The 27,684-nt window shown below is 36.5% G+C and overlaps 1 protein-coding gene across 7 annotated transcripts in view; it reads right to left on the bottom strand.

The window, feature by feature from the left end:
* ELF1 (E74 like ETS transcription factor 1) overlaps positions 1-27,684 on the bottom strand; it is a 108,291-nt gene that overhangs the window by 35,520 nt on the left and 45,087 nt on the right. For 6 of the 7 annotated variants that reach the window (XM_058548261.1, XM_058548266.1, XM_058548267.1 and 3 more), the window contains exon 2: positions 12,902-13,202. In XM_058548261.1, coding sequence (XP_058404244.1) covers positions 12,902-12,973 — 72 coding nt within the window. In that variant the 5' untranslated portion in view covers positions 12,974-13,202. Of the gene's footprint in view, positions 1-12,901; positions 13,203-13,797; positions 13,817-27,684 lie in introns of those variants that run through there. The other variant, XM_058548263.1, reaches the window with a different exon arrangement.

Raw genomic sequence — 27,684 nt, 5'->3', positions numbered from 1 at the left:
TGTGCATATTTTTGTATTTACATTATACTTAATAAAAAGTTTAAGAAGCAGAGGTCCATCCAATGGGAGAAACAGAACTTCAAAATATCTTCAACTCACTATGCTCTAATTCTCTCAGCTCTGAGCACTGTTCTTGAGCAGAGGTGAAAGCAGAGCAGTTGGGAGGCAGAGAGCGGGACCAGATCAAATACTATGATGGTATTTCTCCATTCCCCCATATAAACCATAATAAAATTAAAGGAAATCTCTAGACACAGCACATCCAGGTGGATATACACACAAAAAATTAGAGTGACTGATGAACAAAATGAATCAAAATTAAAATCCTTTAGAGGCCAGCCCAGTGGCACAAGTGGTTAAGTGCTCGCACTCCACTGTGGGGGGCCCGGGGTTTGCCGGTTCGGATCCCAGGCGCGTACCAATGCACCACTTGTCAAGCTGTGCTGTGGCAGCATCCCATATAAAGTGGAGGAAGATGGGCATGGATGTTAGCCCAGGGCCAGTCTTCGTCAGCAAAAAAAGAGGACAAGTGGCAGATGTTAGCTCAGGGCCAATCTTCCTCACACACACACACACAAAATCCTTTAAACAAGTTTCATGGTACATTTTAAAAAATTATTTTTGGGAATTGATTAATATATGAACATATTTGTATTTCAAGAGTATAAAATATTATTGTCCCCATATAGTTCTCTTTCCCAATAGCTACCACTGTTAACAATTTCCCAAGTGCATTTTAAATGATTTCAGGAATTGATGTATTACATAAAACAAGCCAGGATTGAGCAATAGATCTCAGAGACTCAGCATAAAGTTTTTGTGAAGGATTCTTCACAGCAAAATATTCTGCATACTTTGAAAAATCTGTCATTAAAACAGCTTCATTATCTGCAAATGAGAATACTTCTGTTGATTAACTCAAGCTCCCTTTATAGGCGCTTATCCTTTCTAGTCTTTATTTTAAAAGAAAATGAAAAGTAGTTTTAGCAGTCAGGCAGAAAAATCTATGTAGTTGCAGTACACACTGCCCAACACACTGGTCTAACTTATAAAACATAGTATTCCTGACTAAAAGTGTAGCATGTGAATCCAGTTTTTAAAAATTTTTAATTCGTAAATGTAGTGGGAGAAAGTGAAAAATCCTACTTATGCCAGTTGTAATCATTATAGAAGACAATTTACTTAATATTCTTTCCGATTCCCTTTTCCCTTCAAGGTTCCTTCTATCTCTTATATCCTAGCATAATGGTTAAGACTTGGGGCTTTCTCAAGTCAAAGACTCAATTCCAATGCAGGTGCTGTCACTTGACAGCTCTGTTTCTAGGCAACATTCTTTCCTTCATTCAAACTGCGAGTCCTTTTTATAAAGGCTTTCCTTATTCATAAAATGAGGATAACAATAGTTGCCATACTGTACAGGGTTATCGTGTGGATTAAAAGAGAAAATGCATATGCCTACAGGACCTGGCAAACGTAAGAGACAAAAAATATTAGCTCTCGTATTTAAACAAAATATCCATCTTGAGATTAGCCTAGCCGTTCATGTGTGTATGCATGCACTTTACCAGGTTTTGGTATCAGTGTTACGTTGCTTATGTAAAAGTGAATTAGGAAACTTCTCTCTGAACTGAAACTGTTTAAATCATTCATTAAAGATTAAAATTAACTCGCCTGTGAAACTCTTTGGACCTACCATTTTAATGCATGTAGGGATAGTTCCCTGGCAGTTTCCTCAGGTTTTTTTTTTTGTTGTTACTAGTGCATTTTCATTTTAAGCAAAATACTAAATATTGATTACTACCATTCCAAAACCTTAAAAATACTTCAATGTACTAGTTCAAGTGATATATCATATTCTCACAGTTCTGCATCATCTATTAACATAAAAATAAACAAATAAATCAAGTATTATTAAGAAGGTTAATGAGGAAACAAATGAACACCTAATAAGGCAAATAATCCACCAATAGATACTCTAAAAGAATGTTATTAAATCAGAATTCAAATACAGGTATGTTTAGTAAATAAGCTAGGTTACTTTGAACAATACTCTGGGTGCCTGTGTAACCTTGCCCTAGGACTCTATTACAGGATTCTAACACAGTTCTTCTAATTATCCAGTAATAACCTCAACATAATATTTTACCATAGAAAATGGGACGAACGCTATCTCCACCACAGGGTGATTTGTGAAAATCAGAGTGTATGTGGAGAATACTTTGTAAACTATAAAGAGCTCTACAAAATGTTAGGCAGTGTTATTTTTACACTTGACTGGAGACTAGAGCAGGTGATGTTTTCTTGGCACAGAGATTAACATGGAAAGCAGCATTAGGGCACAAAATTTAAACACGTGCTTCTGTCAGTCCCGTCACTTCCCAACACCTCTCTCTTTCTTCAATATCCTAGGTTTTTATGGATTATGTACCTTTTATAAATATCATGATGTAGATAAATATTATGTTATAGCCAGTGGCTTAATATAAGGGAAAAATGATTTAAATCTCTGGTAATTAACACAAAGTACTTCCTTAATCTGATTAAAAAGAAACTCACTAGAGTGCTGTGTAAAAAGTGTTCTCCTCCAGTCTCTATCTTTGAGAGTTTTTCAATAAAATAGAACAAAATAAAAATAAAATGATATTCCTAATGTGGTGGTGATGATGAGGAAAGTAGCTACTACGTTAAGTACTTCATATGGCTTATCCCAGTTAATCTCCACAACTCTATGCTGTTTGGTTGATACTGGTCAACCAGCTTAGAAGAGGCAGAGCTGAAATCGGAACCCAGGCATTTTACTCCAGAGTTCACAATCCTCTTCACCCTACAGATAAATTATAGTCATAATAAAAGTTTCATCTCAGTTAAAGCTTGGGTTTAAAAAATATGTATCTTCTCAATGAACACTGTATTAGAGCTATAGCTGAAAAAGTCTGTCTCACTTCTGTTGTCTCCAGTAGAGATGAGTGTTTCTGAAGAAGCCTAGCTTCTCTCTTGCACAGCACCATGAAAAATAGAAAGGTCTAAGTAACATGGTATTTTCTCCAGACTTCCCCAAGATAATGTTTGAAATTCCATTGTAAATCCCTGTGGAGTTGAGTTAGCTAAATCTAATCCCAGTTTAGGTCTTTCATGACAATTGGCCTTCTTTACTCTTTGCCCAGATTTTTCTTTTTTCAGCCAGGAATAAATTACAACTTGGCCTTGCATCTCAAAAGTAAAACAGTCATTGAAAACAATCTTAGTTTTTTTATTAGAGTGCCTGCTTTAAAAGTTTAATATATTGGTGGTGCGTGGGTGCATGTGTATATATGCGTGTAGCTGGCTAAGTGAGGACAGAATCAGTTATGAGGTAAAAAAAAAAGGTAGATTTTGGGAGGTATAGCAAATTTTAATCAGGTTTAAATGTTTACTTACAAACTAACTGGATCACATCATAATAGTCACTACCAGATTGACAAATGTTTTAAACATGCAGATTCTATATGACTCAAAGAATTTAAATAAAATCATAATTAAAGAGGCAATTCCTGCTTCTAAAAGATGAACTTTGACAAAGATCTTATATGATATGTACAAAGCATAGAATAAAATGAGGCAGAGCATTCCTGAATATATGCAGTTTAGCTACAACGAAGCCTTTTCCAAGACAGAAAAGTCACACTAGCTGATCATAGGCCATGACAGAAACTAAGAGTCACCTCCCCGCCCCCCAAATTGAACAACTCCAGGTCAAACTATGTCAAAACAAACAACATATAATGTTAAGGAGAGTGCTCCCCTACAGAATGAATCTGCCAGATTTTTAAATCCTGAGGGACAAGTTTATTGGCTTAGATATTCTAGAACCAAGCCAGTCATTCTCAAATATCAAAGAATAAATAAGAAAACATTTTTTAAAAAGCTGAATGAATTTATCTAACTGGTATCCAAGTCATAAAAATTGTCTTTATTACCTCACTTATCCAAAACAATTGAGTAATATAGAGTACCTAGTGGAACACAAGCAGCTTGAATGCATTTTCTTGATTAACTCAGGTCATTAACACAGCAACTGCCACATTTATTGACTACTTCCTTTGTGCCAGGCTCTTACTTTACATAATGCTTTACATAAACATTTAATGCTCAGAACCTTGGGAGGTAATTCTTTCATTTTTGGTGGAGGAAATCAAAGCTCAGTGAAATTTAAAAAGTTGTCTCAAGTCATACAGTGAGTAAGTGGTGGAACCTGGTTCCCAAGCAGACACTCTTGATGCCGTATCACATAGACTCTTAATTGACAAGAAATATCGATTTCAAGAATTCAATATTATGTTGAAGTTCTAGCCAGTTGATCTGGATGCACACAAATCAATCACTTTTTTAAAAACCATCCCCTAGGTTAATACCAAATTCTTTCTTTCTTTTTTTTTTTTAAAGATTTATTTATTTATTTTCCTCCCAAAGCCCCAGTAGATAGCTGCATGTCATAGCTGCACATCCTTCTAGTTGCTGTATGTGGGACGTGGCCCCAGCATGGCCGGAGAAGCGGTGCATCGGTGTGTGCCCGGGATCCGAACCCGGGCCGCCAACAGCGGAGTGCGCGCACTTAACCGCCAAGCCACGGAGCCGGCCCTATACCAAATTATTTCTGAACGTGCTTATGTGTTGGGGCAGGGAAGGGGAGGAAACAGTTACCTTCCTAGAGATAAATGGAAGAGAACCTTTCCTAAATGTTCCTTTTGTTTTTATTTTGCCCATACCAGGATATAAAATGGAATGGGAAAAGTGCACAAGTCATACAAAACCACAGAATATAATAAATCTTTAAATAATCACCTAAAATATCACTTTTAGGAAAGGAAAGTTCTCCTTCCCTAACTCCAATCCTCACAACTCCTGGCCAACCTCCCTGGTCCTGCCTCATACCTTCAGTGCTCTTTCTCCCAATGTCATATTAGGTGGGAACAGATTAAACAGATAAGCTCACAAATGTATTACCAGTCATTACATCATAATAAAATTCTTCTTTCCAAAAAAAGAAGAATTTCCCTAACATTGAGAATTTTAGTTACTATGTAAAAAAAAAAAAAAAAAAAAATCCTGACTGTATTCTAACGTATTTAATATTAGGCATATTAGATTTATGAACAATATTGAGGGCATCATTTTGTTAAATTCACACTCTAACAAACCATTAACAATCAGTTTTCTTTTTACTTCACTAAATCAAAGGACATTATCATCATCAATATTCTCTCAATAGTGTTGAAGGTGACCCTGGCTTGAAAAAAAAAAAAGCCAATAACACAGTAACACTATCTGTTTATATAATGGCTTATCCTTTATGTGTAATGTGTAAAGTGAAATGGAAAGTAGGCAAAAATTTTCAAAATCACATAGCTAAACTGAGATACACCAAAGAGGTACTAATTTCCTTATTTACCCAGCAAGGCTGCTCTAGGTGACTGAGTACTTTCTGGGAAAACAGAAGTTGCTAACTCTATCCCCAACAAAAAGCTGACCAACACAAACCTTATTAAGAAAAATAGCATTCTTTTGGAAGTTATACAGAATGGATAAATATAATGTGGTGTATTCATACAATGGAATATTATTCAGCAATAAAAAGGATGAAGTACTGATACATGCTACTATAGGGATGAACCTTGAAAACACTATGCTTAAGTGAAAAAAGTCAGTCGCAAGAGACCACACACTGTGTGATTCCATTTACATGAAATGTCCAGAATAGGCAAATCCACACAGACAAGAAGTAGATTAATGGCTGACAAGGGCTGGGGGCAGCAGGAGAATAGGGCTTGACTGCGAACGGGTATAGGTTTCTTTTTGGGATGATAAAAATGTTCCAAAACTGATTATGGTGATGGATGCACAACTCTGTTTATATACTGAAAACCACTGAAATGCATACTTTAAATAGGTGAATTATATGGTATGTAAATTATCTCAATAAATCGGTTATTAAAAAATATATATACACAGGTATATCAAGCACAAAGACTATCAACCTGTAGTTACACTAGCAAATTACCTAGAATGAATAACATTTTTCTTTTTGCTAAAATCATAAATGCAAAGTATAATAATTCTTCCACATTTAAAACTACTTTTTTACCACTACCATGTATCAGTGGCTGGCATTATTCAAGTATAGTAGTTGAAGGCACAAGCTAGGTTACAATTCCCAGTTTTATCACTTTCAGGCAAGTTGCTTCCCTTCTTTGAGCCTCACTTTACTCTTCTATAAGGTGAGAATAAGAGTACCTACTTCATAAGATTGTTGTAAGAATTAAATAGGATAATCCCTGTAAAGCACACAGCATAGCGCACAGGACAAAATGCTCAGTAAACACTAGTTATGAAAATTCATCACTGAATGTTTCTGGAGCCCCTTTAGTCCATGTCCTATGCCATCATCTCATCCATATTCATTTTTAAGACATTGTCACAGGGCCTCTGTGTGATGGCTGGGTGACACTTAAAGGTAGACTCTGCAAAAGAGAGTAATAAAAAGTTCCTATTCCCCTCACCATCAGCTTTCCTGCTGCCAATAGTTGGCAGGGAGATAAGCCAGGCCAAACACTAGGCCACAGGCAGGGGTGCCCCTTCACATAATGTGAAGAGGGCCTCAGGCCTTTTGTGAAGTCAGACTTTTCCTGAAGATAATCAGGCTTGTACTGGGAACTCTGTGGCATAACTCCTTTGATGAACTTTTCCAAATGTACAGAAAAGAAACAACCTCTGTATGTTGGTTTTACAGATGGCCAAACTTTTAACGGATCTGATAAAGTCTGATCTGCCAAGATTAAAAAAGAGGGCACTAGGAACAGGTAGACTGGTCCATATAACCTGGAATTGTATGTAAACAACAGAGAATCCACTGTATCCATGTACAGGTTGGTAGCATCATTCCAACGTCCTATCCTCCACAACGCTGGTGCTGAACAAGTTGCACATAGAACACTATCAACGCACTCCTTCTACTCTAATTTTATGGTACACTTAATCCCTGACCTAACAGAATTTTACCATGCCAGCTGAAAAAATGGCAGGTTGGTGTGATCTATATGTTACGTTCACTTTCTCAGTCTACAAAATACAACCTCACTCTCAAGAAACAACCATGTCAAAAACTCCCTCTGCAACTTGGAGTCTCCCAAGAAAAACGAAAACTCTATATGGATATTTACTTATTTATAATTTCAATGATAATTTTTAAAAGTTATTTGAGGTGATTTTCACTAAACACATACAACAGTTCTAAATACGTATCAGAAAAAAAGACTCTATGAATATTTGTTTCTGGTCTTGGAATTGTGGTGACATGGCCACACTGCCCATGCAGTAAGTGAGAATGTGGACAAATAGGTCCCAGAAAAATATACGCTGTAGTCAAGAGATTTGTGGGGCAGGATATCATCTCTCATTCAAAAGTCTTCTGATGTGATAAAGGTATAACTGAGCACATATATACCCCATATCACTTTATCAACAGGACTAAGAGGAAGAAGAAAAATCTTTAAGACTCAACCAATAAATTTATTATAAATGATGTTAAATGCTTTGGGGAATATTAAGGGGAAGAAAAAGGCAATCCCTTTCTTTAAGTAGTTTAGCACTTACCTGGGAAAACTAGTAACGTATATATGAAAATTTAATATGGCAAATGTGTAACAATGATGATTACGATATTGGAACAACAGGATAAAGTTGTTAATTCCTGAAGGGATGATTTTAGGAAAAGTTCCTGGAATAAGTAGGTTTTGTCCTAAGATCTTGAAAGATGATTAGAACTTAACCAGGTAACAGGTTTGAATGTGGGAGATCAAACAGGGGGGAAGCAGGAAAGCATTCAGGAAAATTATACAGTAGGCTGGCAAAATTAATGTAGTACAATAAAGAAAAGTGTGTGAAACAATCACACTATGCAAAGCTTCTACCCGTAAGTTAAGGTATTTAGATTAATCATACAGTCAAGAGAAATCCATCAAAAGTTTGGTAGAGTCTACTGTTCTGGAACACTTCCTCTTCATCTGTCAGATAAACTGGATCTTCCTTCAAGATCCAGTTCAAATGTACTACAGTGAAGCTTTCCCAAAGTTGCAATGCAGTCAAAGGCTCCATTCTCTGTGTCCACAGCACTCTGTGCTTACCTCTGTTACACTGACTACTGATTCCCAAATACTGCATTAGAATTACTGGGCAGCTTGTTAAAAAGACAGCAAGGCACTGTTTACTCCTTAGCCTCTAGGAATCAGCAGTCAGAGCGAGCCAATTTACACCCTAAGAAGGAAAGTCATAAGTCATATAGAATCCCAAATGATGGGATTCTATAAAAATATTTGTTTCACTTTTCCAAGCATGTCACCAAGCTTCTCCCCAGTGAGCTAAGTCTGTTAAGCATAAATAACTATGATTTGCTAAGTTCTGCCTTTAGAACCGACAATTGAAAAAACATATAGTGTAATGATATATCAAAATTATAAAAAGCACTAAACTACCAGCTGTTTTTCATCAAATTAACTTTTGGAATATTTGAGCATACAGTCCAGTTTCCTCTTCTTTAGAAACTTGTATCTACAGCCTTCAGCTTTCTTTATATTCTCATACGTTCACCAGGCAAACAGGCCTGTTTAATAAGGCACTTTCAAATAAAAGTATACTGCAATTTAATACTGATGGTGTTCTTCTCCCACAGAAGTGCCTCGTTTTCAGCTACAAATATTCCCAGTTTGGAGCAGACACCAAGAACAGACTTTTAAATGGCTTGTCAGCACTAACAATGTGATATCTCCCTTTCAACACTCCCGTCCCTATCCCTGCCCAAAGGAGTTCTTCGAAGCAATTTTGAAAAGAGTATGAATTGATGTAAGAGAAAATGATCAAGGTGGTGGCAACCAGACATTAATGGTGTCAGTTTCTTTAGACTACTACATTTATAACCACAGACTATAACTGAAAACAGGAAATATGTTCTAATCTGGTGCCTTCAAACTGTGATTTTTATAAAGAACCAACCAATCAAACCAATATAGTATCATAAAACAGAATAATTATTTTAAAAGATATAAATACTTTTTAACTATGAAAAGTTAAAATCTCAACAGTTTTTATGTAACAAGGTAATTCTACAATTTATTCAAAACTCTATCTGAATTATTTTTTAAGGGGGAGGGGAGGAATATCTTATCAGATATCAAATCTATAAAGTGATACTAATGAAAACAATGTGATATTGGCACAATACAAAAACAGTTAAATGGAATAAAATACACTAGCCAAGTTCAAAATTGAAGTCTGTACATATGGTAATTTAGTATATAACAAAGGTGGCAGTCTTAGTGTGGAATCATAAAACATTCAATAAATGGTGAAGGGCTAACATCTCCATTTGTGGGAGGGGAGAATCATCACATCTTTGTACCTCATATCCTACAAAAATAGATTTCATATGGACTGAGGAGTTAAACATATAAAACATACTAGAAGAAAATATAAAGAGAATAGTTAATAATTGTAGGGATAAAGAAAGATTCCTAAGCAAAAACAAAACAAAACAAAAAAATCGGTAAATTTTATGACAGAAATATTTAAAATTTCTGTAGGGCACAAGATATCATATTGTTAAAAGATAGTACCAGACTGGGACAAAATATCTGGATTATGCATCACAAAAAGAGAGTTAATCATTAACTGTATAATGAATTAGTTAGAGGACAATGACAGTGATGTAATATCTATAATATATAAAGGTCTCCTACTGGGCAAAAGGATACTAATAAGTAATTGAAAGAAAATTCAAATGAATGATAAATAAAATTAACAAACAATCCAACAACCTCACTATTAATAGTCAAGAAAATGAAATTAAAATAGTAAAACGTAATTTTCACCCAAAAGACTGAACAAAAAGAAAAAGAAGATTTCTGTTTCTGATGGTTTTGGAAATATACTGTTAGTGGTAGCAGAAACTGACACAGCCTTTTTGAAGAATGATTTGGTAGTATGTCTATGGCTTTTAGTAAACTCAGTAACTGTACTTTTAGAAATGCCAACAGAAATAATCATACAAGTGTACAAAGATATACCATATAATAATATATATACACACCCACACAAAAATGCAATAACAAAATGATCATGCTCAGTAAATACTAGCTATGTGCCAGGCATATTTCTAAGAGCTTTACATACATCAACTTACTTAATCTTCACAACAACCCTACAATATAGAGTCTATTATCATTCCCATTTTGCAGATAAGGAAACCAAAGCACAGAGAAGTTAAGTAACTTGTCCAAAGTCACAAAGGTAATAAGTAGTAGAGTGAGGATTCAAACTCCGGTGCTTTGACTCCAACTTCTAAGCCCTTACCCACTCTAGGCCAACTGCCTCCCAAATGAGGATGTTCATTGCAATATTGTTTACAATAGCAAAATACTGGTAATAGCCAATTGTCCATGTAAAATAAATTACATCTACTGGTAAAATAAATTATGACCCATCCACCATATGGAAAAATAAATAATATAGAGCCAGCATATATACATACAAATATTTATAATAATATTAAGTGCAAATAAACAAGTCACAAAAAAGGTTCAGCATACTTTCACTTGTATTTTGAAAACACCCTCTATATGTAGGTTTATACGTATGTATATTGTTCTTTTGTTTAGGCCTTTGTCTAAAAAATTATACATCAAATAGTCAATATTGCTATCTTCCAAGGAGAATAGGATTAGGGAGAGAGGGTAAAGAGAGACTTTCACTACTTATATTTTCATATTAACTGATTCCTTTTATAATTGGTATGTTATTACTTTTATATTAAAAATAAATTTAACAAGCAAACAAGGAAGTAGAGCCAGAGGTTAGATAAGACCCTAATAAGACTGACACTACTGGATCTACCCTCTGTGAATCAGTTAAGTTTGGAATGCTCATGGCCATAGACTGAAGAACTCTTAAAAGTGACCAATTGTTCCAAACATTTTGACACTGATTATACTACAGTAAGATTGGCATACACCATTGCAAGAGTATTCAACATCATTAAACTGCTTGGGTTTAAATTGCAGCTCCACTATTTACTAGCTGTACGATTTGGGGCAAGTCACTCGATCTATGTCTCAATTTCCTCAACATAAAATGGGGATAATAGTATTTGCCTCACATGTTTAATATTTGTAAAGTTCTTATAATAATACTTGTACAAAACTAATATATATTCATTGTTAGATAAAAATAAATAACTTAAGAAAATACATATATGTGCATTCGGATGTTAAGCTAAGAGTACCATCTCCTTATCCTAAGACATTAAAAACCTCTCCAAGATTAACTAAGTGCATCATACCTAGTAACACTAAGTAGTGTCTTGTAAAACTTTTTTTAAAGCTATATAGATATATACATGACTATCATACCATAACGTAAAATATATTTCTCATGATCAAAAGAGTGTCAGAGCCACTGCACTAGAGCATACCAGTGAGCGGCTTAGAGCTCTGTCCTCTGCGGCCACATGCTGAGAACAAACCTCACCACATCAAGCCTAGGATCTTCCATCTACCAGGGCTGCACAGTAAACACACTGTTTTCAAACCTTAACATATACAGAAACATCCTGTTTTACAACAAATACAAAACACCTTCTCCTAAAATATCTTTTCTATTGTCTTTAGATTAAACCCATACAACTATTAATGTAACTTTAATTAGGACCAAGCAATACTGTTACTCACACTTCTTTCATCCCTACCCAAAGCTCATCCTGATTTTAAGGCACTTTAATCCAAATTCTCATCTTTTGTAGGTTTACTTATAAATTTTTTCATTCTGTCACTTCAATCGACAATACAAAGAGCTAAGAAATTACAATGCTCTGCCAAAAGTAAGAATCGATTTTATTATTTATAGTATTTATGTTTATAGAATAAAAGCATGATATATTACAATTGGCCTATTAAAGTTAGGTATTTGGGATTAGGCTTATTTCAACATATAAATCAACTTTATTAGACATATTTTAAATATACTGCTCCTCAAAATGAGTCTCTCTAACATAATTCCTCTCACATCATGTCTTACGTTCCCAAATAACCTGTTTAAAATGAAGTAAATTAAAAATAATAATAAATAAATAAAATGAAGTAAATTATAAAGTCCCAAGAACCCCTAGCCTCCCTCTCTAAAAGGGCGGTGGTGGGGGGAGGTGTAGAATTAACTTAGATCCTTTTCTCAGTATCTCTTGGATCTAGAATATGAATTCTAGAAACAGTAATTGGCACATCTCATATAAATTAAGTGAAAGCCAATTTAGAAATTCTTCAGCTCAATCCCCTCATTCAACAGATGATGAAATCTAGATGTAGAGAAGTTAAGTAACTTCCTCACAGTCACGTGCTTTGGACTAAAATGATGTATGGTTACGGGACTGGTAACATCTTTTCCTCCGCTTGAAGAAATAGCCCAAGATTATAAATATTAATTAGCCACATACATTAAAACTATATAATTGCAAGCAACTATTACAGTCACCAGTCCCATGCCATAAAAAATGTACATCTTATTATATGTCCTCTAATTTCTTACAGTACTTTGAAATAATTACTTAAGGTATTTACTGTTAAGTGTCATTTTACAGAAAAACAAGCTAACCCCAAAATTATTACCTCCTTGTTACCATATCAAAGCTAAGGATAAAATTCTTTCTTAATGAATTAACTAGTACTTAACACACAAGATCACATTATCTCCAAATTTTTAATATCTAAATTTTTACATTAATAAAGTTTCTCCTACTGTCTTTTAAAGTAAATAATTTTCTGATACAAACAGAAAAAACATAATAATAAATTTATTAAAATCCAATTTTCCCTGAGTCTCATACCTGTTGTTCATCCTCCATGACGTTACTAGCAAATTCAAATACTAGGTCGTTCTGTTGGACAACAGCAGCCATAATAAAGCATTCCCCTTAGATCCACATGAGAAAAACTCCAAACAGGTTCAAGTATCAGGCAGCAGAGTCCAGTGACCAATTTGGGTAAAAAACCCTCAGCTAAGTCTGTGAAGTTACTGTATACCCAGGTTTTCTTGAGGAAAGGTGCTTCAAATTTTCTTGGTTCACTGATATCGTACTCGAACGGAGGCAATTTTTCTGAAATTTTTCTTTTCTAGAATTTCTTGGCCTGAAAAACATAAAGCTTAAGTTAGTTATAAAAAAGCAATCATATCCATTTAGAATACAATAGTTGATACTGAAGGCAGTGTCTCTGAAGTATTTTTTCATTAATGTTTTTAAACAAAGTCAACATTAATAATGAATACAAGCTTTTTTTTAAAGTTAGATATATATTTTCTCTGAAGATTTCATTCCTGCTAAGATAAGAGCACCTCTCATCACTGAAAGTGAAGCCATTCTCCCCCTCCCCCCAGTTAAACTACAAAGTACCGAATATTAAAAAAAAAAATCTACCCAGCCATAACTAGATTTGTAATCGCAATAAATAACATATAAACAATTTCCTTCTTTCCACTAACCCAGCAAACCACATACATAGGAAATGCTACTCTCTGAGTAATTTCATCATGTATATTCTTGCCTTAATAGAAACGTTCAGATAGTATCCCTGTTAGGCCTAATACATATATAAGGATTCAAAAATCTGTCTAATACATTTGAAATTTAGTAATTACTATTTTAAGAGTTTTTTAAAATTAGCAGAAATTAAAGCCTACTCTTTCTGTTCTTTACAAAGGTTTCTTATAAGTAGAATGCTTTACCATGCTTAAGCCTGTCTTCAGTGGCTTCTTTTTTAATGCACTGAAATGTATCCTTATCTCTAGCACAGGCTTGCAAGCAACAGGAAGGAAACAGCACTTGACCACGTCATGGCAAATTAGAACATGCAAAGAACTGCACTTTACAATAGTAGAAAAACAGAAACGCAACTTAAGAGTGAAAACAATTTCACAGTGGAGGGAGAAAAGTTTAAAAAGTGCCTGCCAAAGATGTTTGCCTATTTAAAAAAAAAAAGAAAAGCTACCACTACTAACAAAAGTAAAAGGAAAAATTTGAGTTTATCACAATTTTATTAAAAATTGTATCATATGGTTATGGCCATAAATGTGACATGAAAAGACAAGGACTATAAAAATAATCACATTAAACAACATCTAGTTCTTTGAAATAGCATTTACAATTTTAATTTCAAAGAGACAAGTTCAGGAATGAAGCTGAGCTGGTAGTCAGTTTCCCTGAAAACTTAAATCTAGCTAGTATGTGTTAGCCAAATCACATACTCGATTTCCTAATTTCAGTAAAGCCAATTCCCTATATATTCTGGACTCAGGGGGTCATCATGGATGACTGAGATTTCCCTAACTGGAAATCAAAATAAAATAAGGGTTAAGAATTCAATTCAGGTGATATTTCTACTCACTACACTAAATTCTAACGCAGCAGTTTCCCACACCCACTCCACGCCTTTTAATAACGAGCTAACTCCAATGCTGGGAAAACATTTTTATTTTTAGCACATTCAGATAGTTTTTGAGCAATGCTCCATATCTAGAGGGGGAAAAATGCTCTGACCTAAATTGATCACAGACATATAAATATGAGACATAAGTTTGGCCTTGGACAAATGTCACTTATCTTTTCCCTTAAATTATTACCCAATTTAATTCTACTATACCAGGCTTGCCTTCTTATGGTCCTCTACACAAACTACATTCATTTTTGCCTCTCTTCTCAAATTCTATTATTCCTCATTCCCGAAATACCTCTCCCACTTCTCAGCACCCATTCACATCTTTTCCATTCTTTAACGCTCAACCCAAGTCCTGTTTCTTTCACAAAGCCTCCCAAACTCTAGGCCTTGGCCCATGACTCCCTTTAGAAATACAGCACTGATTGCCCATACCAAGTTCGTACTAACTGTACATTGTCTCACATTTAAAATTATGTTCCCCTAATTCAACTGAATAAATGTTTGAGTGTCTATTACTTGCAAAGCAATGTGCCAGACACCAAGATAATTAGAGCAAAACCTCTCTCGGTAAATAATCATTGTCTAAAATTTCTTCTGTACCCACCAAACCCACATAGGTGCCCATGGTAATAATAAAAAGGATTATATTGATGATATTGTTTTAAAAATCTATCATTAGGTATTTAAGCTATTTCTACAGATATTCTTTATAAAGAATGACTGTAGTACTTTTGATAAAAAGAAAACCATTATCTTAAACTTGAAAAACCACAGTAAGAAAGTGCAACCAGAATCAAGAGATGTTTCCTGATACAAAAGTTTTTCTGTAACAGGTTAGATTCCAAAAGACTATTGCAAAATCCATTTGTTCATAAATACAAAGTGACACTGTACCGATGACCAATGTGAACACATTTATGTAAAGTTTCACTTTCTTTTCCATTCTGATCATGTACCTTTTCTTATTAGCACTTTCACATTGCTATTGTGCTTTAATAAATGTTTTTCAAAAATCTCAAAAATAAGGACAAGCAATCAACATACCTACACTTACAGTACACGGTAACAACCAACAATAAACCAAAACTGAAATGACTGCCCATGATCACTGAGCCATTCATAAGGATAGAAAGAGACACCTTTACTCTGGTGGGTAGCTTTTGTTCATTTCTATACAGAAGTACACAAACTGAAAATGTGTAGGTAAAGAAAAGCTTTTGACGTTTTTTATTGGCTTGATTAGGCCTTTGATCCTCTGTCTTCTTTCACTCTTTCCCACTCCTTCCTCTTATCTCAGTAGTTATACAGCCTATGGCACCAAGGTGGGTCTTGGGAAGAAATTTATGATTCCTAATCCAGAGGTATCACCTATATATATTAGAGATACTTAAATAACAAAGCCCCATTGTATTAAAATTTGTTCAGTAATAGATGAGACTGAACATCTAGATTAATGATTCAATTTTTCATGAGCACATGTGAGTCCCTGTGCCCAAGGTCTCACAGTCTGAAAGCATAAAAGAACTACAACTAGAATTCTCATCTCCTAAATCACGACTTTGTCCATGACTACAATATACAGCCTTGCCTCTAAATCTACCCAAATTCTTTAGGCTGCAATAGCTTAGAACACACATTTCTAAGTAAATACATACATCAAATTGGAAAAAAAACAAATCTCCATCTCTAGTTCATAGTTCAGCTCCTGATCTCCAAATCCAGTCACTAAACTGTCTATTAGATAAGTCCATGGCAGTGCCCCTCAAAGTCAATGTATCTAAAACACGTCCCAAACTGAACTTACCATTTTATTCCTCAAATTTGCTCTAGTATGGAAAAAACACGGATACTCGGATTGAGAAGAAAAAAGGCCCCTGCCTTAACCCTAATAAACTACAAAGTCTTCAGTAAATTTAAAACTTGTTGAAATTTACTAACCATTAGCTATATATATTATATTCAGGAACACTCTGCTGCATTAATAGTTCTCAAATATATTTCATTTTCAAAGTGCTGCTTAGTCTTTATAAAATGACAAGAAAAAGATAAGCAAAAACTGTTTAACACAAAGACATAAACAGTTAATTTATTTGCACAGTTCTGAGAGGTCATCTAGTCGGGCATCCAGCAAATAATAAAAACTCCCCAAACTGGCTCTCACGTCTTTCACCTGGGTCAGAGCCATATTCTTATTCTTCAAGGAGACATGCCACAGAATGGCTCAGCAATAAGGTTCCTAACCTCATACCACCACAATAAGCTTCAGATTTTTTTTCCCCCCAAAGCGCCAGTAGATAGTCGTACGTCATAGTTGCACATCCTTCCAGTTGCTGTATGTGGGACGCGGCCCCAGCATGGCCGGAGAAGCGGTGCGTAGGTGCGCGCCCGGGATCCAAACCCGGGGCGCCAGTAGTGGAGCACGCGCACGTAACCGCTAAGCCACGGGGCTGGCCCTAAGCTTCAGGTTTAAGGTAAAATAGTAAAGCAAGCAAAATAGTTAAGAGGACAGGCTCTGGAGTCAGACCACTTGGGTTTGAATCTTCTGCACTGTGACCCTGGACAAGTTACTTACTGAATGTCAGTCTCCTCTTTCTGTAAGATAGGTATAACCCAGTTTCCTCATTCTGTAAAAGGGTATAATAAGCAATGCCAAAATCTAGAGTTGTGAAGGTGAGATGCAAAACACATGTGCAGAACGCCTGGCACATAAATTTTACTCAATAAACATTAGCTTCATTATACTCTAAGTACAGTACGAGAGATATGTAACAGGTGCATGCCAAGTAACTAATTATTCCTTAAGTCTCATTTCCATACTCCCTGGAGTCTCCTTTACCACAGCTATTTGCTAGACTCCAACAAAGAACATCACAGCCCACTATCAACAGAAGTATAATTCTATTCCAGTGCCTAAAAATGTGGCACCTATTTGATAAATCCAGCTGCTTCAAGGCTAGCACGTCAACCTGTCTGGCAAGCTTCCCTTAACACAGAGTTCCATTATGCTCCTGTTCTAAACAAAATTAATTTACAGATTATAAACACAAATCCCTCAGCCACATTATTGGCTACTACAACCAACTCAAAACAGTTAATTTTTGTTTAATTTATTATAAAAGATTTCAGGTATCATAAAAACATGATAGTCAAAATCAGTTTTTCATATCTCTCACACTTGCTTTCTTAATCACTGACCGAATGAAAGTTTAAGTTTCCTTCAAAAGGGTTTTAGATACAAAGGTCTAAAAACCCATTAATTCATAATAATATATATTCTTTTTTTGTGTGAGGAAGATTAGCTCTGAGCTAACACCTGTTGCCAAGCCTCCTCTTTTTTCCACTGAGGAAGACCGGCCCTGACCTAACATCCGTGCCCATCCTCCTCTACTTTATGTGGGATGCAGCCACAGCATGGCTTGACAAGTGGTGCGTCACTCCGTGCCCAGGATCCAAACCTGCAAACCCCAGGCTGCCCGAAGTGGAGCACACAAACTTAACTGCTACACCACCTGGCCGGCCCCCATAATAATATTTTTAAAAAATCATTGATACCCTTTGGAAGTTACTAGGCCACCAACTCATTACACTCAACATGAAAAATGACAAACAAAGGGAACCAAACAAACAAAAACATTTTATATTAGACAATTTTGGCCCAAAGAAGGTAAAATTACACCAGCTGAGAGCAATGGGGTGGTTGAATGACTACCTTGAACTAAAATGACTACCTTTAATGAAGTATTCAGACAGTGCTTGCATTCATGAACATATAAATGTTTACAGGATTGGGAGTATCTAAAGAATTGGAATTCTGTAGTAACCCCAGATGCCAAGTAGCTGAACAGAAAGTACTTTTACATGAAGTGGTAACCTAATAAATGGCCCCTCTCAACATAGAGACATGCCCATCATAAGAAAAGCAAGTATGTTTGAAAAAAATAGTACATTATAAGAAATACAATAGAAATTAAAGATAGTATAAGAAAAGCAAGAGAAAAGAAAAGCTATGAAAATTAGAAATGAGAAGCAAGCAATAAATCCACAGACTGTATTCACTGGAATTCTTGTGTAATACACCGAAGTTAGGCCTTTTCACTTGTTTTCTAACATGGTAAAATGCTTTATATTAGCTCCCAGCAGAAATGAAAATAATAAATCAGTGGAATCAAGATAAATTCTGCACAATCTTCCAAGGGCCTGCCCTTTTTCAATCTAAAAAGTATGGAATCACAAGGTTTTAGAGCTAAAAAAGATCTAAGGATTACCTAGGACAATGAAGGTTCACTGAATAGCTACAGAATTTGGGCCTAGAGCAATCTGACTTGTCCAAGGTCACACACACAGTTAGTGGCAAAGCAAGCAAGAGAGGCCCAGATTCCCAGCCCAATTCTCTACTCATGCCCCACATCTACATTCATAGGACTTCATTAGTATTTTTCTTTAGCAAAATATCTGGAAAAATAAAAAATCCCTCACACAAATATGTGCAGCAAAGGTACTATTCCTTGCAACCTCTTGATACCTGTTAAATCATATTCAATCATATATATATATACATGATTGAAAATACATATATTATTTTTTTGGTGAGGAAGATTTGCCCTGAGCTAAGATCTATTGGCAATCTTCCGTTTTTTTTCTTTTTTCACTTCAGGAAGATTAGCCCTGAGCTAATATCTGTGCTAATATTCCTCTATTTTGTATGTGGGATCCTCCACAGCACAGCTGATGAGTGGAGTAGGTCTGCGCCCCGGATCTGAACTGGAGAACCTGAGCCGCCCAAGCGGACAGAGCATGTGCAACTTGAGCCACTTGGCCATGGGACTGGCCCCCTCAATCATATTTTTACCTGGAACAACTGAAGAAGAGGAGTTTGTACATTTTTCTATTATTGCTTTAAATCTTAAAGTTTTACTATTATTGTTCTTTCTCAACATAATCTCAAGATGGTGTATTATATCACACCATCTGGCTTTATCTTCACTCAGCCTAAAAAGTGGAAAAGGAAACATGAGAGAAGCCTTTTTATAAAGCTACCACAAACTAATAACTCACTAAAATACTTTAAAATAAACTTTTACCGACATTTTTCTTGCTAGTTCTTTGAATACACTATTACTATCACTTACATTTTAAAAAATATGCATATGGAAAAAACAATAAAGAAACATAGCAAAATGTAGTTACAGTTAAGTAACCAGATTTGAACTTTCCCACACAAGGGTCAAGTCAGTCTCTCAGTTCCTACTGAAAAAGAAAGGAAAAAAAAAAAAAAGACACCAATTGTAAATAAAAATAAATCTCACTATATAGCCCTCTCTAAATCATGTACTCTATACACAAAATAGAAAAGGAAAAAAATACAAGTTAATGTCACAAGAGGAACAAACCATTCCTCACCATGTTCAGGGTTCCCATAATTTAATTCAAAAAGAAAATGTTTCTGTCTGTACCCCAACCTTTTAATTTATTTTATTTTTATTTTTTTTAATTTTTTTTCCCTCAAAGCCCCAGTAGATAGTTGTATGTCATAGTTGCACATCCTTCTAGTTGCACATCCTTCTAGTTGCTGTATGTGGGACGTGGCCTTAGCATGGCCAGAGAAGCAGTGCGTCGGTGCGCGCCCGGGATCCGAACCCGGGCTGCCAGCAGCGGAGCGCGCGCACTTAACCGCTAAGCCATAGGGCCGGCCCCAACCTTTTAATTTAAATTATTTCAAATATTCAGGGAATCTAAGAAAATTCAGAAAAAGTTTAAAAGTACATGTTCTTGGAATACATACACATACCATATATATTACTGACAATATCTTTTAGATAGCTGTCCTGTCCTAGGCATCTTTCATTGCATGTGAGGGAGAGGCAAGGGGAAGGGAAGTACCTAGAACTTTTTCAAAAGCATAGTTTTATTTTTGTGTGAATGAAGCACAAATTGATGTTCTTTGTCTAGAAAGTCTCTGAGTCAGGCTTCTGGTGACATATGCAAAACTGATGCAGGCCTTGGAAACCTGAATAAGCTCACCTTAGCTTCAACCAAGTTAGGGTAAAAAAACCCCACAAAGTCAATATGATCAAGCCGAACAGGCTGACTTCTCTATGCTTTCGCCTTTTTGCTGACACCCAGATGAACAGTTCCAGGACTCTGAGAGCAGGCTGCAATTACTCACTACCCAGACCTGAAATTCCAGTTCTTTCACATTGTTCTCCACTTTCCATCATTGGCCACTTGGGCCTTACCCAGTGTCCAATTACACTCAGGCAGCATTTATAGCACCTTGCAAAACAGCCAAACAGATCACATACCTAGACCTGTCCATACCTGTGGTCTGAAGATTAACCTTTTTTCTGAGCATGTTCTGAAAACAAGAGAATTTAAAACCAAAGAGAAATATCCAACAGTAATCAGATACTGTTTTAACTTTAATCATGAAAAAAGTTTAACTTCTTTCCTTTCTCAGAAAGGCTGAAAGTGCTAATTGTCAAAATGTTATTAATTGGTGCTTATTATGCAAATAAACTGACTGAAGGAACTTTCTTTCCTCCGGCACCCAAAATCTGAACTCTGACAAAAACACACCTATCCAGGGAACATAAACACAGTCAAGTGTGCTTATCAGCAAAACCTGTTAGGGCAGTTAAAAAAAATTCCTCTCTATAACAAACAAGAATCAACTTGCAAGGAAATTCTGTTTCATTTCTATGGTTGTTTATACTCCTGGTTAATATTTTCATCTTCTTAGAAGATATACTCTAGTGCAACGGTTCCCCCATCTGAGAACCCAGCAGATTCCCATCAGTAACAGTCTTTCACTCTGGCCAAAACTGAAAGAGAAAAGCCAGGGATGTGTTGTTTAAAAGTCCCCCAGGAGCTTTTGCTACGTGACAGCCTCCCCCCACCTCCAACTCCCACATTGCACAACACTCTTCTAGAAGAAACTGTATTCTGTCATAAGAAGTTTCATTCTTTTTTTTTTTTAATTTTTATTTATTTATTTATTTTCCCCCAAAGCCCCAGTAGATAGTTGTATGTCATAGCTGCACATCCTTCTAGTTGCTATATGTGGGACGCGGCCTCAGCAGGGCCAGAGAAGCAGTGCGTTGGTGCGCACCCGGGATCCGAATCCAGGCGGCCAGCAGCGGAGCATGCGCACTTAACCGCTAAGCCACGGGACCGGCCCAGAAGTTCCATTCTTTATAAACAGACACACCATCAGCTGAAAGCAAAATTTAAAGGTCATACAGACAGCTTAATGGCCATGGATTGCATTATTAGATGAGTGAGAGCTGCTCCACGTATTCAACTGATGGGTCCTTACTACCTTTACTCTAGCTTCCCTTGCGGTTCTTCACCCTGCAATAGGAGTAATTTACCAAAAATGAAAATAGGATCAACTTATTTCTCTATGTAAAACTAATCACTGGCTTTCACTACCTATAGGAAAAACTTCAAGTCCATTAACAGGGCTTTTCATGATGCCACAAAAGGTATGAGAAAGATGTGGCCAGTCAGATTTGTAAAACAGAACACCTGAACACCTGGACTGGAAGAGTGAATGGGAATATTCCATGGATCAAGCTTTAAAGCACACCTCTGGGGAGCTTAAAGCACACCCCTGGGGGGCTGGCCTGGTGGCGCAGTGGTTAAGTGTGCGTGCTCTGCTGCGGCAGCCTGGGGTTCACGGATTCGGATCCCAGGAGTGCACCCATGCACCGCTCGTCAAGCCATGCTGTGGCAGCGTCCCATATAAAGGAGAGGAAGATGGCTAAAGGATGTTAGCCCAGCGTCAATATTCCTCACAAAAAAAAAAAAGGTACACCTCTATCACTGTTTTACTACTCTTCACTCCCATCTCAAAAATAGGTATCCTAGCTTTTTTTTTTTTTAAAGATTTTATTTATTTTATTTTTTTTCCCCCCAAAGCCCCAGTAGATAGTTGTATGTCATAGTTGCACATCGCTCTAGTTGATGTACGTGGGACTCGGCCTCAGCATGGCCGGAGAAGCGGTGTGTCGGTGCACGCCTGGGATCCGAACCTGGGCCGCCAGCAGCGGAGCGTGCGCACTTAACCGCTAAGCCACGGGGCCGGCCCATATCCTAGCATTTCTATATTTTATAGTTCCTCGTGGCCCCTACCTCATTCCAGTATTAAAGAAGCCAAAGTCAGCCCTGCCCCAGTCCTACCTAGAACCCTGTATGTACTACCCTTTCCCAAACTTCTCGCTGTGCTCACTGCCAGGCTCAATCTAGATCTCTCCACCTATTCTTGAATGATCACAGTCTTTGATACCTGTGGCATTTTAGAGTCCTCTTCCAAATCACAATGGGATCAGACTTAAGGATCTAAAATCCAAAGATGCAAAACATTTTCACCAACAAGTGTGATGGACTTTAAGATTCCTTGTGCACAAAACTCCCTGCTTCCCATGTATGAGAAGACCCCTTAATGCCCTACTGTTTTCATAGCATGTCCCTTTTCTTCTTTAAATAATAGAAAACTATTTTAAATAGGTTTGGATATAATCAAACAATGCTGGCACTCCATGTCAAGATCCTTAAAATGGGATTCTTCCTAAAACTGTCATCAAAACTGTCCGGCATTTACCTGAGATTCTAAACTCAATGGCACCAAAAAACTGGAAGCAGCAAAACCACAAGATGATAGATGAGAAAGTAAAAGGACATGGGCTTAGTACTGTAACATAATATACTTAAAATATAGCTACAAAATATTTATAAATTACATATGTAACTTGATATTTTCCTATTGTACAAATCTTAGTTAGAAGCAAACTTGAAATAGTAGCCATAAGTAATATAAAGATTTATAATACAGAAGTTAAAATTTCAAGCCTTCATTTCCATAATATAATTTCTCAATTTTTAAACCATTTGAATCCATTCCACTTACTGTCAACTAAAGTACATCAATGAACGTTGCTTTAGGTTTGTTCCAATAGAAAACAGTTTATTATGCTTATCTGATGTATATCCAGAGCTAATCAAAAGATCCCACACATTCATTTTCTTTTTTTTTTTTCCCCCCAAAGCCCCAGTAGGTAGTTGTATGTCATGGTTGCACATCCTTCTAGTTGCTGTACGTGGGACGCGGCCTCAGCATGGCCGGAGAAGCGGGTGTGTCGGTGCGCGCCCGGGATCTGAACCAGGGTCGCCAGTAGCGGAGCACGCACACTTAACCGCTAAGCCACGGGGCCAGCCCCATTCATTTTCAAAAGAAACTACGCTTCTACAGATTGACTTGGTGGTAAAAAGTTGATGAATATTTACTGAACTTTCCCTAAGCTCAGTACTGTGGTAAATACAAAGAAATGATGCATGGCCTTGTTCCCATGAAGCTTACAATCTAGTTCAGGAAACAAGATCAAGAGAGACAACAACTGAACACCAAAAGGTAGTATTTAATTAAATACTAATAAAGCTGGTCAGTACCACAGCATTTCAGAAGAGGGGATGGTCAAACAGGTCAAGGAAACACTTCACAGACAACGAAGGACCTAGCCTCAACCTTAAAAGGCAGGATGCGGAGAGACTATAGGGAAAGGAAAGGACAGTAAAATATAGAGTGTGTGCGCTTGTGCATGCGTGTGTGTATGAATGCTAAGACACAGAAGAATGCAGAGAATCAAAACCGACCAAAGTAAAGTTTGGAGATAGTTAACAGCTTGACAAGAGCTAAGAGTTGACAATGGGAAATAGTAGAAAACGTGGTTAAATAAGCAAAGCAAAACCAAATTACGGAGAGTCTTGCAAGTCAGGTTGTGGAATTTAGGCATGATTTGGGAAGAAGTGGCAAGTTGCTGGAGACTTTCAAATTGGGTTGCAACAGAGTGCAGTCCCTATGATTACAAAGCCCAATGCAAGTCACATACGTGGGATCTGCTAACTACCATCCCAAAATGATGAGGACAGCTTAAACAAACATTCCATAGCTGGATTGCTACACTGATAGCTTCCAGCCACCAACGTGTATACTGCCCTCCTTAAATTCTTCATTAATTACTTATAATAGAGATTCTCAACAATGGTTTTTAAGCTGCCCAGGGTATGGGAAAATTATTTAAAACAAACAAAAATCACTTAGCTAATTCGCTTCAAGTTTTTGTTCTTTGCCTAAAGACTGGAAGAGGGGAGAAACAGGAAAGTAAGATTTTCAAAAAGATATGACTCATTACCACATAACCTTTCTTACAAGTTATTCAATTGAACATCAAAACTGCCATACATATATCCATTTGGATACTAGTGAAACTTCAAAATACATAAACTAGTTGCAGCTGAAGATGCTTTTATCTTGTCATTTAGTATTAAATATTTTGAATAGATGATGCTGATTTAGTTACTCAATGAAGAAAGATGTGATATCCATGACAAATGCAAGTTTCTTAGTCAATCCATAGAGACTGCTATCACTAACATTCAAGGGATCTTTTTCTTCTTCCAGGGTGATTTTTATAAGAGAGATGCTCCTGTGAAAATGTCTAGTTGACCAAGTGAGGCTGCATTACACTTGGTTTTTTATTAGAGGTATTTTCTGCTTTATGGCTATGCCTTACTCTTGGAAAGTTCAAGAATTCAAAGTTGCCTTAGCAGATGTAACAGGCACTTAGAGTTTTAAAAATACTTTAGCATAAAGACACATCTGATTGTATAATAGCACAATAAGGTTCATTATCATTTGTGAGTAATATCTGATGTCTAACAAGTGCTTTACAATTTACAAAGCAAAATGCATATAACTACTTAATTCTTAAACATTTCTAACAACCACTGATGTTTTTGCATAGATACAAAAAAAACCGTGACACATCCTCAAGAAAGAGATAACAAATTAGAAAGTAAATATGTAGAAGAAATAGCTACCATTTTACATGTGCCAAGTCCTATGCTAAGTACTTTATCTGTCATTATAATCTTCATATCAATAATATCCACCTCACTTTATATATATGGAGACACGAGGATTGAGAGAGCCAACCAAATAAGGACAAGAACTTGGGCATGGTCACCACCATACTCCCATATCTTACACAGATGGTCCATGATAAATATTTGTAAAAGGGATACTCGAGGTGTTCAGCGAGTTTGAGCACATGTCTGACTTCAGCTCATGCTCATTCATTTATTCATCCATTCCACAAATATCCACTGAGTACTTCCAATATGCCAGACCCTGTTCTAGGGGCTAAGAATACAGCAGTGAACAAAACAGATCAAAACTTCTGCCTTCAAGGGGCTTCTAATCTAGTGATCTTAATCTCATTTAATGTTCCCTCTCAAAATATTATGCATTAAAAACCTGAGATTGTCAGCTAATACAGGTTATTTTACAACCCATGAATAGAAACTTCTGCCACTCTCCTTCCGTGTCTATCTCCCATTACCTCCCATCTCTGACAACTGGACACAGAAAATGTGACCTCTCCTACTCTAAATGGAGAGTAAGAGTTATGGGAGAAATTTTTTACCTTTTAGACTGCAAGAACCTAAGGAGAGGGGAAGGAAAAATCTGGGGGGAAAATAGATACAGCTATTTTAAATGGATATTTAAATATCTATTATAAATAGATACAATCCAAAGGCAGACTTTTTCTAGGCAAAGTTGATAAACCTAGAGGTAACCTCAGGGCCTCTATTTTGCTTTAATTTTTAATTTGACTTTGAATGAATTGAAATTTAACAACAACAATAAAGTTTATTGGGATTAAAAACAAGCAACCCCTTTATAAATATAAACGCTTCAAGGAAGAAGCGAAAATTCTCCTTGTACTGTCTTTTCCTACATACCAGGCGGCCTTCAGAAATCATATTAGTACTATTTATATTCTTTTATTTATTTATTTAACAAGCACTCACTAGGTATCTATCTGCCAGGCACTGGTGGGTGAGGGAGAAGAACAGGAAAGAGACAAGTCGCTAAGACACAGGCTTTCCCAATGGACAATCACAGTCTATCAGCTAAGGCAAATGCTAATCACAACAATATTCACGATATAGCAGAAGTGGATAGAAAGATTATTCTCCCATGTTATTCAGCAGTTATTTACTATGTCCCATCTCTTAAGATTATAAGCTACTTGAGAGCATATAAATTTTTTCTATATGTTCTTTAGTAACTAACATAATTTAAAAAAATATTAAGAGTACATTATGTTGCGGGGCTGGCCCCGCGGCTTAGCGGTTAAGTGCGCGCGCTCCGCTACTGGCGGCCCCGGTTTGGATCCTGGGTGCGCACCGACGCACCACTTCTCCGGCCATGCTGAGGCCACGTCCCACATACAGTAACTAGAAGGATGTGCAACTACGACATACAACTATCTACTGGGGCTTTGGGGAAAAAGAGGAGGAGGATTGGCAGTGGATGTTAGCTCAGAGCGGGTCTTCCTCAGCAAAAAAAAGAGGAGGATTAGCACAGATGTTAGCTCAGGGCTGATCTTCCTCACACACACAAAAAAAAGAGTACATTATGTTGAAAGTGAAATTAGGCCACAAGGTCAAAGGACACTTTGTTTTGTTAATAAAAAATATTTACTTACTAAAATTCTTCATTAAAATGGTAAAAGATTAGCATTTTCATATATCTCTTCTAGCATTTTATAGAATTTTACATGATGTACTCACTTGCCAGAACCAAGTGGTGGTAGGCTAGGCTTCACCAACTATCCTCAAATTGACATAGATATGTGTACTTTCTGATTCAAACACAGAAATACAACAATAAATGGCACAAAAATGGGAAATCCCACATGTAAAAGGCCACTCAACAATCCAATGAACTATTTTCCAGACGTCCAGCCTAAATCAGGTTTTACTAAGCAAAAGAACTACTTAGTTGGTTCTTTTGAAACTCCTTAAAAAGGAAATTCATATAGTTTTATAATTTTTCCTTCAATCCTTAAAAAGCAGATTTGAATCCTTAGATTTGACTTTATTTTTTATTTGATCATTTAAATTTGATTTTTTTTTAATTTTGTGAGGAAGATCAGCCCTGTGCTAACATCTGCCAATCCTCCTCTTTTTTTGCTGAGGAAGACCGGCCCTGGGCTAACATCCGTGCCCATCCTCCTCCGCTTTATATGGGACGCTGCCACAGCATGGCTTGCCAAGCAGTGTATCGGTGTGCGCCCAGGATCCGAACCGGTGAACCACAGGCCGCCACAGC

This window comes from Diceros bicornis, chromosome 9 (genome assembly GCF_020826845.1).
Source record: "Diceros bicornis minor isolate mBicDic1 chromosome 9, mDicBic1.mat.cur, whole genome shotgun sequence".
In the NCBI taxonomy this organism is placed as follows: Eukaryota; Metazoa; Chordata; class Mammalia; order Perissodactyla; family Rhinocerotidae; genus Diceros; species Diceros bicornis.
This window is presented reverse-complemented; position numbering and strand designations above follow the sequence as displayed.